Raw genomic sequence first — 14527 nt, 5'->3', positions numbered from 1 at the left:
CAACTAGTTTCTTTCTTGTGAAAGTTCAGGAGGAATCATGAATATTCTTTGTTGGAACTGCCGAGGACTTGGTCACACTCGAGCAGTTAATGCTCTTAATGATCTTATTCGATGCCATAAACCAACGGTCACCTTTTTGTCTGAAACTTTAGTTGCTTTGAATAAAATTGAGCAGCTCCGTTGTAGACTTCATTATGATTCCTGCTTTGCCGTGGATGCTGTGGGACGCAGCGGTGGCTTAGCAATCTTGTGGAATTGTCAGGTTAATTTAGAAATTCTGCGTTATTCTTCGCATTTTATTGATATGAAAATTACGGAAGCTGCAGGTTTTACTTGGCGCCTCACTGGTTTTTATGGCATGCCGGAAAGACATCGTAGGCAAATTTCGTGGAATGTCCTCCGATCTTTAGCTAGGTTGGAAAATCTCCCTTGGTTAATTTGTGGCGACTTTAATGACCTAATGTTCGCTGAAGAAAAGAAAGGGCGTAATCCTCATCCTCCATACTTACTACAGGGTTTCTCAGATACTGTGGCTGATTGTGGTCTGATTGACTTGGGAATGTCGGGGTATCCTTTTACTTGGGCTCACGGCAGAGGTCAAAATCGGGTAGAGGAAAGATTGGACAGAGCTTTGGGAAATATTACTTGGCAGAATCATTTTGCTAATTATCAGGTCCAGAACCTAGTCTCAAGTAAGTCTGATCACTCCCCTCTTCTGATTCGTACTTCCCCCAGAGTCAGAAATTTTAGGCCCCAACGTTTTCGATTCGAGAATTTTTGGCTAGAGGAGTCTGATGTGGATTCTATGGTTAGAGAGAGTTGGGCCAATAATGATGGTGTTGATGTAACGCGGAAGATAAAGGTTTGTGGACAACGTCTACAGAGTTGGGGTAGGAGACTAAAGCTTCGGTTTAGGAAGGATGCAAAGCAATTGACAGTGCAACTTGAGAATCTTCGGATCAACGGTAATATTGAACAATTTGAAGGTGTGCAGCGTAAGCTTGATGATGTTCTGTACCGTGAAGAGATCTTCTGGTCCCAAAGAGCGAAATCTCATTGGCTGTAATCAGGGGATATGAACTCTCGGTACTTCCATGCCACTGCTAAAAAACGGAAGAAATCAAAGCAGATATTTCGGTTGAAGGATGCTAATGGCGAGTGGATAAGCGATAGCACTATGTTGACAGGTATGGTGAGTGACTACTTTGTTAATCTATTTAAGGCAGGGAATGCTGACTTAAGTCCTGTTGTGGGTTTATTCTCTCCTCTGGTTTCGGATAATGATAACTTTATGCTTCTTAGAGATATTTCTATGGACGAGGTTAAATTGGTAGTGAAACAGATGCACGCGGATAAAAGCCCCGGAATAGATGGTCTAAATCCTAGATTCTATCAGAGATTCTGGGATATTGTGGGTCATGATGTTGTTCAGGGTTGTCGAGACTGGTTTAATTCAGGTGTCTTTCCGGATAATCTCAACGATACCTTAATTGTGCTAATTCCAAAAATAGAAGACCCAGAGGCAGTGAAGGACTTTCGACCTATTTCTCTTTGCAACGTAGTTTACAAAGTGTTTGCTAAGATTCTGGCAAACAGGTTGAAGACCATCCTACCTAATCTTATCTCACCATCTCAGTCAACTTTTGTCCCGGGCCGGTTGATTTCAGATAATGTGTTAGTTGCTTTTGAGCTAATCCACTCTATGAAAACACGAATGACCGGTCAGCGAGGAGCTTCCACACTGAAAGTTGATATCTCTAAAGCCTATGACAGAGTAAACTGGTGCTATCTACGAGCTGTTATGCAGGGTTTGGGTTTTCACGAGCGTTGGGTGGACTTGATCATGACGTGTGTCTCCTCTGTTAAATACTGGGTTGGAGTGAACGGGGATGAGATTGGCCCGATTATTCCAGAACGTGGGTTGAGACAAGGTTGTCCATTATCTCCCTACTTATTTATACTCTGTGCTGAAGGACTGTCAAAGCTGTTTAGTAAGTCTGAAAATGAAGGTCGCCTCACCGGCTGTAGAGTCTCGAGAGCTGCGCCCCGGTTATCTCACTTGTTGTTTGCAGATGATAGTTTGTTCTTTTTCGAGGCATCACGAATTCAAGCTCTAGAGATAAAAAATATCCTAGTTACTTATGAAGCAGCTTCGGGTCAAGAGGTAAATTGGCAAAAATCCGGCATTTTTTTCAGCTCTAACACTTCGGCAGTGGATAAGGATGCCGTGACAGAAGTTTTTGGTGTACTTGCTCCTTTGAACCACGGAAGGTACCTGGGCTTGCCCTCGTTAGTTGGTCGGGAAAAGAGGCGTATCTTTTCTTTTTTGAAGGATCGAGTGAGGAAGTTGGTTAGCGGTTGGAACCAGAAACTTCTATCGAAAGCGGGCAAAGAGGTGTTAATAAAGTCTATAGCACAAGCTATTCCTTCATTCTGTATGAGTGCTTTTCTTATACCGGTATCCCTCTTACTAGAGTTACAGAGATTAATGAATTCTTATTGGTGGGGAGGGAAGATGAGATGGTTGAGTTGGGAAAGGCTGTGTGCAGCGAGGGAAGAAGGAGGTTTGGGTTTCAGACATTTGCACAGTTTCAATCTAGCCATGTTAGGAAAACACTGTTGGCGACTCTTACACAATACAAATTCTCTCCTTTACCGCTCTTTCAAATCTAAATATTTCCCAGGTGGGAACTTTCTTGGTGCAGGCGTTGGCCGTAATCCAAGCTTTGTCTGGAGAGGGATTTGTGCAGCTAATGATGCTATCTGTTCAGGTTTTCGGTGGCGGATCGGAGATGGTCAGTTAGTAAATGTCTGGTCTGAGCCGTGGCTATTACGAGATAACCAGTTTCGAGTTGACTTGCCTATTCTTCCTAGTTTTGAGCATATAAAGGTTTCGGACCTTATCTTGACACAAGGGGAACGCGCTTGGAATTTACCTCTGATACATGGTCTTTTCAATCCTTCAGTTGCTGAACTTATCACTTCTATTCCTTTGGCTACAAATATTCAGGACGACACTCTCATATGGCACTGGACAGACTCAGGGATATATTCGGTGAAATCGGGATACAAAGTAGTAGCATCTCAATATGTGGATGTTGAAGATGACTTGCGGTCCAGCTTTTGGAAATCTCTTTGGTCCCTTAAAATTCCGCCGAAGGTGAGGCATTTCCTCTGGAGGTGCTGTCGAGACATTCTGCCAGTTAAAACAAGTTTGGAAAGAAGGGGAATGGAAATTGACACAGGATGCGACTACTGTGGTGCTGCTGAAACGTTAGCTCATGCCCTTGTTGAGTGCCCAAAAGCAAGATTTTGTTGGCAGTTTTTTGGTGTTGAACTTCATATTGGAAATTTTTCAAATTTCTTACAGATGTTCGAATATTTACACAAGGTATGGGAGAGCGAATTTTAAGAGAGTTTTATCATGTGTCTGTGGAGTGTTTGGCTGAGCCGTAATGAACTAAAATGGAACCAAGTGGAAGAAGGACCTTATCATGTGGTTACTCGAGCTAGAAGAATATTGGCATCTTGGAAGAAAGCCCAGCTGAAGCTGTCAGGTTCGGATACCGGCATAGGTACCTCTGGAGGTAGTCAATGGTTCCCGCCACCTACTGGTACTTTTAAAATAAACTTTGATGCCGCTCTTCTCCCCTCTGTCGGCCATGGAGCTGTTGGTGCTGTAATCTCAAACTGCCATGGCGGGTTCGTTTCAGCAGCAACGTCATCACTACAAGGCTGTTCTTCTCCAGCAGTAGCAGAAGCTCAGGCACTAAGAAAAGTATTATCATGGGTGCTTTCCGGTCATCCTAATCTGATGATTCAGGTTGAGACTGACTGTCTGCAAGTTTATCATGCTATGAAAAGTTCTGCAAACGACTGGTCTGAGTTTGGCGTTGTCATTTCTGAATGTAAACTACTATTAGTCCAATTGCCTAGTGTCTCCTTGGCTTGGATTAGAAGACAAGCAAATGATATAGCTCATGTGTTGGCTAAATCAGTTCCTAGTGAGGCTTGCTTTCAAATTTGGGATGATGCTCCCAATTGTATCGCTCATTTCTTTCATTAATAATATGAATCATAATTCAAATGTCAAAAAAAAAAACAATGCTCCTCTTTACACTTCTTTGAGGATAAATATTAAATTTAATCCTTAACATTTAATTAATTTAAAAAATTCTATAAATTTAGTCACTTTTATTAAAAAATTAACAATTTTTCCTGTCAAAAAACAAAAAAATTAAAAATTTTCTTTTCTTTTATTAAAAATATTAAATGTTAAAATAGACAAAAAAAACTCAAATATAAAATAGGAATAAATAGCTTTATTTTTTCTTTTCAAACAAATTTCAACAAAAAAAAAAAAAAAGAATTTTCAATTAAATATTCTATTAGTTTGAACTTAAATTATTAGATCAGCTCAAGTCTGATTATTTTAAGTTTGATATCCAATCAAGAAATAAAAAAATTAATCAGTCCAAATTGTCAATTTCCCATTCTGTTAAAGCTCATACAGTTCACACGCAGTCCCATTGCGGTCACTCGCCGCCGTTTGGTTCGAAGTCATGGCCTTTTCCGGTTGCCTATCACCGGCAGTTATGATCATTGACTCTAAAAAAAAAAAAAATTGAAAGTTCCAAATGAGCTGAATTAAAAAAGAACTGATCGAGAAAAAAGCAAAAAGCTGAAACGAGAGGGAGATAATTAAGGAGGAGGCTCAGATCCGGATACTATATGATCAGGCAAGAGAAAGGTGAAGCACTACCGCCATGGCTGCGACAACCGGTTGCCAGCGAAAATGGTCGTTTTCATCGGCCATCCGGGTCGCCCCGCCGATAAGAAGCGGGTACTTTCGCCATTTGTTGCCTAATTGGACACTCTGGAAAAGAACGTATCATCACAGCCTTATATGTATGTGTCTGCATCAGAAAGGGAATGATAAAGAAAAAGAAAAGAAGAGAACACTTTGTATGGAGAGAGAGAGAGATTGGACCGATGAAATCATCGGCCCCGATAAGAGCCTCATTCGTTTTCCAGTCAGTGTCAAAACCCTAGGTTGGTCTCTGCTCTTTGTTTAGAGGGGGCTTGGTTTTCCAATCTTCCGTTTTTGCCCTCTGGTGGTTGGCTTTGGGCTTCTGGCTTTTTAGTCGTTAATGGATATTGGATATGGAAGGAATCTTTTGAGTAATTTTCGTACGATTAAGTGCACGTCTCAGTTAAACTTAATTGCAATATATTAATGAGAGGGTTTAATTAAGTATTAAGTCTTTGAACTTTTATTTCTATTAAAATTAAGTCTTTATTTTATTTCTGCAACCATGACAGTCAGTGGCCCGAACTAAAAAAAATAATTAGAGAGAGCAAAAAGAAAATTTCAAAATTGAGAGGTACGGTATCAAAAGAAATCATTATTTTATAAATAAAAAGTAAAATTTTCTATATTTTAAAAGGTAAATTTCAAAAAGAAAAATTTAAAATAAGGGGACAGCCGGCGGTAGCTCCACCACTGATGACATTGAATAAAGTTCAAGGTTGACACTAAGTATGGATGTGCAAGAAAATTGCTATAACAGTTTATAGCTCAGCAAAATCGAAGCATTGAAGGTGGTGAAAGTGGAGCATGTGCGGTGGTTTGGAGTATGAGAAGCAGTGAAAACTAAAAGGTATAAGAAATTGAAATTGTGAAAGTTTATTTTTCCCAAGTCCTATTTTTAATATTTTAATAACAGGCCTGAGTTAATCGGGTCTGTGCGAATTGATCGGTTTAACAATGGATTAGCAGAATTCAGTTCTTTCTTATATGGTTCAAAAGTAGACTCTGGTTTATAAGGAAAAAATTCGAAATCAGCTAGAAAGTAGAAATTCGAAAACAATAAATTTATAAGGAAAAAATTCCACAAATGCAAAAATAAACAAAATCCTCTGGAAATGGAAAAAATTATCAACTCCATGAGCAATTACACGCTTATCTCTATATATATTCCAATGCGTAATCTTAACACCATTAATTGAAAAATTATCTAGATCATCATAGTCAAAATTAATTTTATGAACTAGATTGCAAATATTCGATTCAACAGATTCTTTGAAAGTGAATCCTGAATTAAAAACCTGTTGATCAACTTTTGCAAGAACAATTTGATGGGCGAGATCAATCTGGTCCTGCAAATCAAGAATAGCTTCATTTCGAGCAGCAAAGAAGGTGATAGAAACGTTTTTTCTTACGCTATGGCTGAGAGGGTCGCGACGAGCTCTGCGCTGGGTGTAGCATTGGATTATTAAATTGAAACCTGAAGCTTCAAGTGCTTTTGCCATTAAAAGGTTGAGTGAATCATTTTCTTTTCCACTGTACAATTTCTAGGGAAAGTATATTTTACATCAGTTAAGGCTCCAGTTTTGAGGAAAAAGTCGGTTACAGTTCTAGGATTACGTTGCTGTGATGCTTAAGATGAGGAGGAGGAAGAAGAGAAGAATGGATTGGATTGAAGCCATTAAAAGAGAAACTGAAGAAGAAGAAGAATATAAACAAACTGAATTGGCCACATAAACAAACAGAGAAATGGAGACATTTGTTAAGTTATTGACTGAAAATCTTAAAACTTTTTCTTAGAAAAAAAATCGAAAATAAAAGGAAATTAAAAAATACAAGCACAAACGCGTAGCAGTTAACAAATTTATTTCCACTAATTCTTTTGGAATGGTAAAAAGATGTAAAATCTCTAAGGTCTCAATTTGAGTGCAACTATTTTTATTCATTCTAATAAAACTTACTGTAACTTATCATCTGAAACTTTCTGTTATGGACATTGGCGCCCAGAGTGTCATCCGCATAGTGAATTCTTTGACTGTACTTTTAACAAGGTTATATTATAGGAGGTAATGCTGTTACGGGAATTAAAATCTTCGAAAAATTAACCCAAAGCGATAATTACTAAATTAATTCATCACCAGTGGTAACCATCTCCTTACTATGATCCCCACATGCTAGTATGGATGATCAAGCTACACAAGATATTCATAGTTTAAAAGTTTGTTTATTTCATAGTTGAAGGTTAAATGAGAGGTAATGTTGTTATGGGAATTAAAACCTCCGAACAATTTATCTTTAATAAACCAACAAATTTGGGCGGATATGGAGTTAGAGGCCTACAGGTTATAAATGATGCAGGATTTGGATGTGTTAATCTCCATTTTAAAATTTTGTATCCGGTCTATTTGAATTTGCTTCTTCTAAGTGGTGATGAAAGCTGCGTCAATGAAAACATAACTCTAATTCCTCAATTCGGTAATCAATTCTTTTATTGTATTGGTAACATGATAAATCCTCATTACGGATACAACGGAACAATGTACTGGCACTACTATATGTAGTTCCAGTACATTGCATTCGTATTGAGGATCTATCATGTTACTAATACAATAAGAGAATTGGTAACTAAATGGAGGAATTAAAGCTTATGTCCTCATAGCAGCACTAATCATCACTTGGAGGGAGAAGTCCAAATACACTAAGTACAAAAACTTGGAGGGGAGGATCAACCTTTTCAACACATGCAAATCCTACACCATTTACAACCTACAGGTTTTTGAATCCATTTCTGCCCCAGTCTACTTGCGTTACTAAAGATAAATTTTTAGGAGGGTTTAATTCCCATAACATCATTATATCTCATATAACCTTGAACTATGAAAAAAAAAAAAAAAAAATGAGCTTTTGAACTATGAACATCTCGTGCAACTTGATTGCTCGTACTAGCATTTAGATTGTAGTAAAGAGATGATAACAAATGATGAGAATTAATTTAGTAATTATGGATTTGTGTTAATTTGGTAATGTCAGTGGTAAAAGTAAATGTAAAATTAATGGTTAATGTGATGAAAACAATCACTCAAAGAGAGAAAATAAGTGTTAAGAAGAGCTTGACTAAATTTCATGTGATTTATGTATATAATTGGACATGTAATGCTCTATGTGATCACATTACATGGATGAATTGTGCAGTTTAAAAAGCAAAACACTCACACTTTTGAGCAACCAATTCTGAATATGCACATTTCAAATGCAATACCTAATTCAACTAAAAAAGGACATTATTATTCGTATGATCAAATTAGAATATTATTGGTCAATATAAATTAATTGGTTACTTCAACATTAACCTAATTAATTAATTAAAAAAAAATTTACGTGCTATTCTTATCATCATGTCATTCAATAACTTGTAAGAAAAAAAATTCCATAAAAATGCAAAAATAGACAAAATATTATTAGATTATCATGAAAATCAATTCTCTAGAAATGAAAAAAAAGTTGTCAACTCCATGAATAATTATATGATCATTTCTATATATATTACAATCCGTAATCTTAACACCATTGATTGAGTAATTATTTAAATCATGATCGTCAAACTTAAGTTTATTCACTCCATTGCAAGGAACAATTCAACATATCCACCAAAAAGAATACCCAGAATGGAAAACTTCTCGATCAATTTTAGCATAAACAGTTTGATAGGTAAGGTCAATCTGGTCTTTAAAATCAACAATAGCTTCATTTCGAGGAGCGAAAATGGTGATAGTAAGGTTGTCTGCACCAAGGCCGAGATACTTATGGTGATCTCTTTGCTGAGTGCAGCATTGAATTAAAGGATCTCTGGATCATTTTCGATTGTTTTAAGTATACGGGGGAGTCTGGGTTTAAACTGAGTTGGGACTCTATAGAGATATGTTGGTGTGGAGCTTAATATGAGGAGAAAGAGAAGAATGTATTGAATACAAGTCATGCAGCTGAATAATAATAATAATAATAATAATATTATTATTATTATTATATGTTTATTTTGTTTACTGGGTTTTATAATTCTCAGACTCATGGAATTAGGATTTGTGATCAAAGACTCCCTATTCGATATTCTAAAGGATATGCTGACGTTCAATTGTCAATTTATAGATAATTTTAAAACTTTTTTTTTCCTTTTCAAATATATAATTGATTTTCAGAAATTTGTATTAGTGGGAATAAAACCCATAAACTCAAGTGTACATAATTTGTTCACAGAAATAAGTAATGATAACTAGTTAACAAGAATCACAATAATGCAATGAGATTAAAACGAACATGCATTTTTTTTTTTTTTTTCTGTCAGTGGTAAGAGTTATTTTTTAAAATTCTTCAACTTAGGATTTTATTTTATTTTTTTCCATTCTATATTTCAGGAATCAAAAACATTGTTAGTAATTCTCAATAAATACCTCAATAGATGAATCCCGCGCGTATATGAACATCAAACTAGCTAAAGAACATCAAAATGTTGTTTCTTTTCCAAATAGTATCTAAAATGGTGTTTTTTTTCATAATGCTAAGTAGATTCTAACCAAAGGATAGCATTTTCCATTGGTGGAAGTGCAAGGGCCATGGAGAATTCACAAGAGAAATTTCTTGCAGTAAACTGACAGCTAATTCAAGACAGGCTAAGATAATAAGATCATTCCATTATGATGCTATGTTGCCACATTTGAATAATATATGCTCTTCTTCTATTGAGGTTATATCTCCATTGACAGAAACCCAAGTTTCTGCAATTTTGTCCACTGTCCCTTCAAGAATCTCAACCAAAGTAAATCCTCGCCATGTCCCTCTAGAGTCCGTTGAGCTTCTGTCGTCACCGCTGATTCTTTTAACTCTGGGAACAATAGCCCCATTCAGGTATATAGTCTTGTCACTGCCAACCACAAGCATTTTTCGTAGACCATTTCCATATGCCAGCTCTTTATGCATATGGCCGAACACAATCAGAGGGATATTCAAACTGGTCTTCTCCTTTAAGTGGGAAATTGCTTGAGCTAGATCTGTACCAGAGGATGAGGATGTTCTTGTAAATATAATGGGGTGAACATTTATTCTATATTATAGACAAATACATTGCATCTTATAACACATTTTTGGTTTTGTTCCCTATGCATATCTAATGACTTCATGCTCCTTTTAAGTTGCTAATCATTTAAGGCTAAACTAATTATACATAACAATCACATCAATGCCCAGAATGAATTGTATTGCATGGTGCACTAATTTAGTGAATTAACAAAGCTGAGACACCTATAAAAGCACATGAATTCAAAAAAGTTACCTGGATCACCATAATCACCGCCGCCAAACACCCAATCTTTTCCACAAATGTCGTTCAAATTAGAACCAAGACCTGAAAAAAGGCAATTAAGGCCAAAAATAGATATCAATAAAAGCTAACATTTTGTCGTGAATTTTGGCCAGCTGATCACCTGTGGGCCCATTATGTGCGAGCAATATAAGTAGATGGTCTTCTGGAGTGCCCAAAGCGGTATGATAGATTCTCATGGCACTTCCATCCATGTCCTGGACTCCATATCTGAGAGAGTATTCCAATTTTAGAAAGTTGCAGAATGAGCAATAAAATCAAGCAACAGACTACATGGAAAAGAAATTAAAGAAAAAAAGATTCAATATTAGCTAATCCATTCATTCATTTGAAATCTAACTCGGGTCTAGTGAAGTCACACGAATTTGAATTGCAAAGAAACATGATTAAATTTTGTGATTTTAATATCAAGGCAAATACTAAGCAAGATATAGGAGAGCAAGTCACTGCTGAATTTGTTTCTTTGAAAAATAAGAAAGAAAACATGAAGAACTGTGACATTTAAAGATTAAAATGCCATAAACCTTCATTCTTTTCGGGTTTTATAAGTAGACATGAAAAGTCCACAATAATGAATGGAAAGAAAACAAAGAATAATCGAATTTTGGAATTTACTTCAACCAATACAAACCTTGCAGACAGAAGTTTATTCCGAAATAGCTGCTCACCACCACATGAAAATGGCCGTCCACCAACAACACTAAGTTTAAGCTCAGGGAAATCCAAACGTTTGTAACCTACATGTTCTTTGCCAAGACTGACCATTTCCAAAAAGGTATTTCATTCAACAAATAAATTACTTCAGAGTAGAGTCCCAGCATGATGTGCAATGTGCTGGAGGAGATGTATTGAAACAGTTCTATATCTTTCTATCACTATATTATATATTGCATGCACGCAATTTGTAATGAAAGTGATATTGAAGGCCATATATAAATGACTCAAATACGAGTAGATGCATATATGCAATATCCTCTCATTATTTGAGATATTTTTTTTATTTAATTTTTCATAGAAGAAAGGAATAGATGAATTATTTGAAATATACATGACTTACACTCTGTATGGAAAAAATATCCAGTCCAAAGGAATAATAACAGTTCACAGATATTATAAAACCTTTCCAAGTCAATTTACCGTTCCCCCTTTCTTCTCTCTCTACCCTTCCTTCTACATAGCCAGTTTCATATTCAATACCAACTGTCTAAGTAGGAAGCGGATAACAATACTCCAATAACACCAAAGAAATGAATGAAACAGTAATCCTACATGATTCTTAATGCTGACATGTCAAGCAATATAAAGAAAGAGATACTATAAGCATAAAGATAAGAGCAAAATTGGAATATTTTTAGATGTAAACATCTACTTCATGCTAATGAAGCTATAAAAAGCAGCATATAGAACATTTGCGTTGCTCAGGGACAAGATAAGCTCACCAATCCAGCTGAAGTTGAACACCATCCTTTGTCCTAATATTCAAATAAAAATAATAATAATGTAGAATGAATTAACTTTATGTCAGGAATATGAAAACATACTCCTATGGCCTATTTTACAAAACTCAGAGAATAAGGCTAGCTATCTGCAATATATCACATAAACACAAGTACAAACAAGAAATATACTCTTATAAAAAATTTCAAACAACTTGGGAACTTCCTTTGTTTTTCTTTCTTTCTTTATTCAGATTACCCGATTAACATTGCATAAAAGAACTGAAACGGCTGTTTATATTATTAACATCGCACATAAGAACTGAAACAACTGTTTATTATATTTAACAGTACCAGTCCCCATAAATTTAAAAAAGAAAATTGCCCAAAGCATAGAACAAACAACTCATTTTAATACATAGAACCAATGAATTAGATGCAATTATAAAGTGGGCTGCAGCAATACACACTTACTTTTGAGAGAACTTCTGAGTATACCAGGAATCATGATTTCCCAAAATAACTGCTTTAGGAAATTTAAGATCTGCAACACTTTGGACGAGCTCTACATTCTCATTACCAAAATCACCTAAACAAGGCCCAAGGAGAGGGGAGGACAAGAAAACAAGAAAAAAAGGCCAACAAGCCTAATAGGTTAGATTTAACATTTTACTAGTAATGTTGCAAACGCATACTCAGAATGACTGGTCATGGTACATATTAGGCTGATTTTCATAAGTCTAATGAACATGTATATAGTGCATCTGCATGCACTATGTGTCAATATGAACTGAAAATTGTTGGTGTCCCACATGGAACCAGATCCCTTTTAAATATTTCCTTGATATTTGGCTTGTCAGTGAAGACAGTCAAAAAGGGTTGTGAAGGCACCGTGTATGAATTAAATGAGGACCAGCCAAAGACACCGTACAGGTAAAAGGTGATTGAGAAGAAAACCTGCCTGTAAACAGCACCAAATCCGGCTGCATAATGCAACATATATTAGGTAGGTAGAGGATAGCTATGCACAAAAATAATAGGAAATGCTCACGGAAAATCTAAAAGAAAATTGAGAGAAAAAAAATGGCTGCTTAAAGGCAACAACACCAAGCTATAAAGAGTTTGTTGACCCACAACAACTTAATCTTACATGGAATTTTTACTAAAATCAATTTTTAGAATTGTGAAATGAATCTCAAGATGGACTCCCAAAGTTAGCTAAACTCAAATAGGCACTACAAAAAGCTTGAATAGTCCATGGCCCAAATAAGCACATAGCAACCTCAACTTAAACTCAATGTCAGTCCTGCTTATTTACATCCTTAATGCAGGATTGTTCACCTGTGTTACATTTTACCTACACCAATATTTTTAAATATGATATGTATGCATATGTGAGTGTCTTTAGTTCCAGCAGAAACTATCCTTCAATGCAGAAAAAGAGAAATACAAGAAAAGGGACACTATGATGAGCATCAACTTAATTAAGGGTGTCTTTTGCATGCCAAAGTTTAGTGGTTTTAACTGATACAGACAACCCAATATAATGTCGGCATAACCACCTGTGTCTCTTGATTGCAATTGGGAGAAGCAATGGTTGGCACCAGCATCAAGTTCATAGAAACCCTACATTGAAATTCTGTACTTTCAATGTGGGATCCAAGTCCCATAAATTATAATTGGGATAATAACATCCAATCTTTTTCTTCTCTTGGATCCATGGATCAGGCCCACCAAAGTACGGCCATCCATTACCGTCTTTGTCTATTTCTCATGACTCCCAAATTCATGTTCAACGATGCCATCTAAATTCACTTTCCATAGATATATTGAATTTTGGCCCATTAATGAACCCAAAAACTCTGCAAAACCTCTACAGAACACCTAAAATGAATTGTGACAGATGACTCCTATTTTCACATTACAAATCCCAAAATCAGTGCAGATGTTTTCTCCTCAATTACAAGGAAAATTACTTTTTAGTTATGAACACGAATATATAGACTAATAGAGTAATAAACGCCCATCCCCCCGACAGACAGACAGACAGACAGACACACACACACACACACACACACAAAAGCGAAGAGAAGTACCTGCAGAAGTTGGAGAGCCTTTGTATCCTCTTCTAGATTCCAATCATCATGCTTCAAAAAAACCCCAGAATTTTCAAAAAAAGAAACATAATTTGCTGAATAAAAATTTTCCAAAAATGAAATGATTCCACAATTAAAACTTATATTAATCAATTGCTAACCACACCAACAAAACCAAAGATAGGGTTTCCAAGTTGAAAACGGAACACATGCTTCGAAGAGCAAATAAATGCGAGAGAGAGAAACTCACTACGTCTCCGACGACAGCTACTCGAGCCGACGCCGACATTGAAGAGCAATCGGTGGTTCGCTTAGAGGAAAGGGAGGGGCGAGTATGAGAACTGGAAAAAAAGCACGGAGTGGGCGCGTGAAGAAACGCGCTCAAGTTTGCCATAACATAACCTTCGCTTCCAATTTGGCGCGCTATTTTTACTGGCAAATAAAGGAGTAGGTGGAACTTTAAGCCGTTAAACTAACACTATTGCTGTCCACGTCACTGCCGTTCCGTGTAAAATACTGTCAAATGTCATTCTCAAGCTATGACTCATTTTTCAAAATTAAATGGCAAAAAAATAACATGGTCAAAGAAAAAAAAAAAAGATCAACCAAGATGGATTTGAGCATGTGATATCAAAGCATTTTTCAGCATCCTTATTGTTTCCTAAGTCAAATTTTCATCTTCTGTTATTGTAACACGTCAAAATGTCAATATGAAGCTCAAATATCTCAACCCAAATTTCTCTAAGCTACATCCAAGATTTTCCGAAGGTGACATCTTTTACTACAAAATAAATTGTTGACTATAAAATAAATTGAC

At 36.2% G+C, this 14527-nt stretch overlaps 3 protein-coding genes and 1 long non-coding RNA gene across 4 annotated transcripts; 2 read left to right on the top strand and 2 right to left on the bottom strand.

Moving 5' to 3' along the window:
• Positions 1 to 37: 37 nt before the first annotated feature.
• On the top strand, positions 38 to 1066 carry LOC149494073 (uncharacterized). The gene has a single exon (XM_089724945.1). The coding sequence runs from the start codon at positions 38 to 40 to the stop codon at positions 1064 to 1066; it is 1029 nt and encodes a 342-aa protein (XP_089581071.1).
• A 2358-nt stretch (positions 1067 to 3424) lies between these two features.
• On the top strand, positions 3425 to 4066 carry LOC149494072 (uncharacterized). Its single transcript, XM_089724944.1, has one exon. The coding sequence runs from the start codon at positions 3425 to 3427 to the stop codon at positions 4064 to 4066; it is 642 nt and encodes a 213-aa protein (XP_089581070.1).
• A 396-nt stretch (positions 4067 to 4462) lies between these two features.
• LOC149494071 (uncharacterized) lies at positions 4463 to 5712 on the bottom strand. Its single transcript, XR_016322301.1, has 2 exons — positions 4763 to 5712; positions 4463 to 4608 (listed from the first exon to the last, which is right to left on the bottom strand). It is a non-coding gene; the product is annotated as an uncharacterized LOC149494071 (long non-coding RNA).
• A 3545-nt stretch (positions 5713 to 9257) lies between these two features.
• LOC105633485 (Calcineurin-like metallo-phosphoesterase superfamily protein) lies at positions 9258 to 14144 on the bottom strand. Its single transcript, XM_012216083.4, has 9 exons — positions 13961 to 14144; positions 13711 to 13761; positions 12576 to 12597; positions 12089 to 12203; positions 11618 to 11650; positions 10810 to 10935; positions 10282 to 10388; positions 10131 to 10202; positions 9258 to 9849 (listed from the first exon to the last, which is right to left on the bottom strand). Exons 1-9 carry the CDS (start codon positions 14102 to 14104, stop codon positions 9494 to 9496), a joined length of 1026 nt encoding a protein of 341 aa, XP_012071473.2. The 5' UTR covers positions 14105 to 14144; the 3' UTR covers positions 9258 to 9493.
• Between the last annotated feature and the right edge of the window lie 383 nt (positions 14145 to 14527).

The sequence above is a fragment of the Jatropha curcas genome, chromosome 8 (assembly GCF_041381405.1).
Source record: "Jatropha curcas cultivar XTBG-Jc1 chromosome 8, XTBG_Jcur_1.0, whole genome shotgun sequence".
NCBI classification, from domain to species: Eukaryota; Viridiplantae; Streptophyta; class Magnoliopsida; order Malpighiales; family Euphorbiaceae; genus Jatropha; species Jatropha curcas.
Note: the sequence above shows the minus strand (reverse complement) of the source record. Positions and strands in the feature narration are given on the sequence as shown.

Bases quoted from the DNA above. Each gene is read 5' to 3' on its own strand.
- LOC149494073 (XM_089724945.1), top strand. From the start codon at position 38: ATGAATATTCTTTGTTGGAACTGCCGAGGACTTGGTCACACTCGAGCA.
- LOC149494072 (XM_089724944.1), top strand. From the start codon at position 3,425: ATGTGTCTGTGGAGTGTTTGGCTGAGCCGTAATGAACTAAAATGGAAC.
- LOC105633485 (XM_012216083.4), bottom strand. From the start codon at position 14,104: ATGGCAAACTTGAGCGCGTTTCTTCACGCGCCCACTCCGTGCTTTTTT. The intron at 11,651-12,088 runs GTAAGTGTGTAT...TTTGAATATTAG, and splicing joins ACTCAGAAGTTCTCTCAAAA to GACAAAGGATGGTGTTCAAC. The intron at 10,203-10,281 runs GTGATCAGCTGG...GCCTTTTTTCAG, and splicing joins CGCACATAATGGGCCCACAG to GTCTTGGTTCTAATTTGAAC.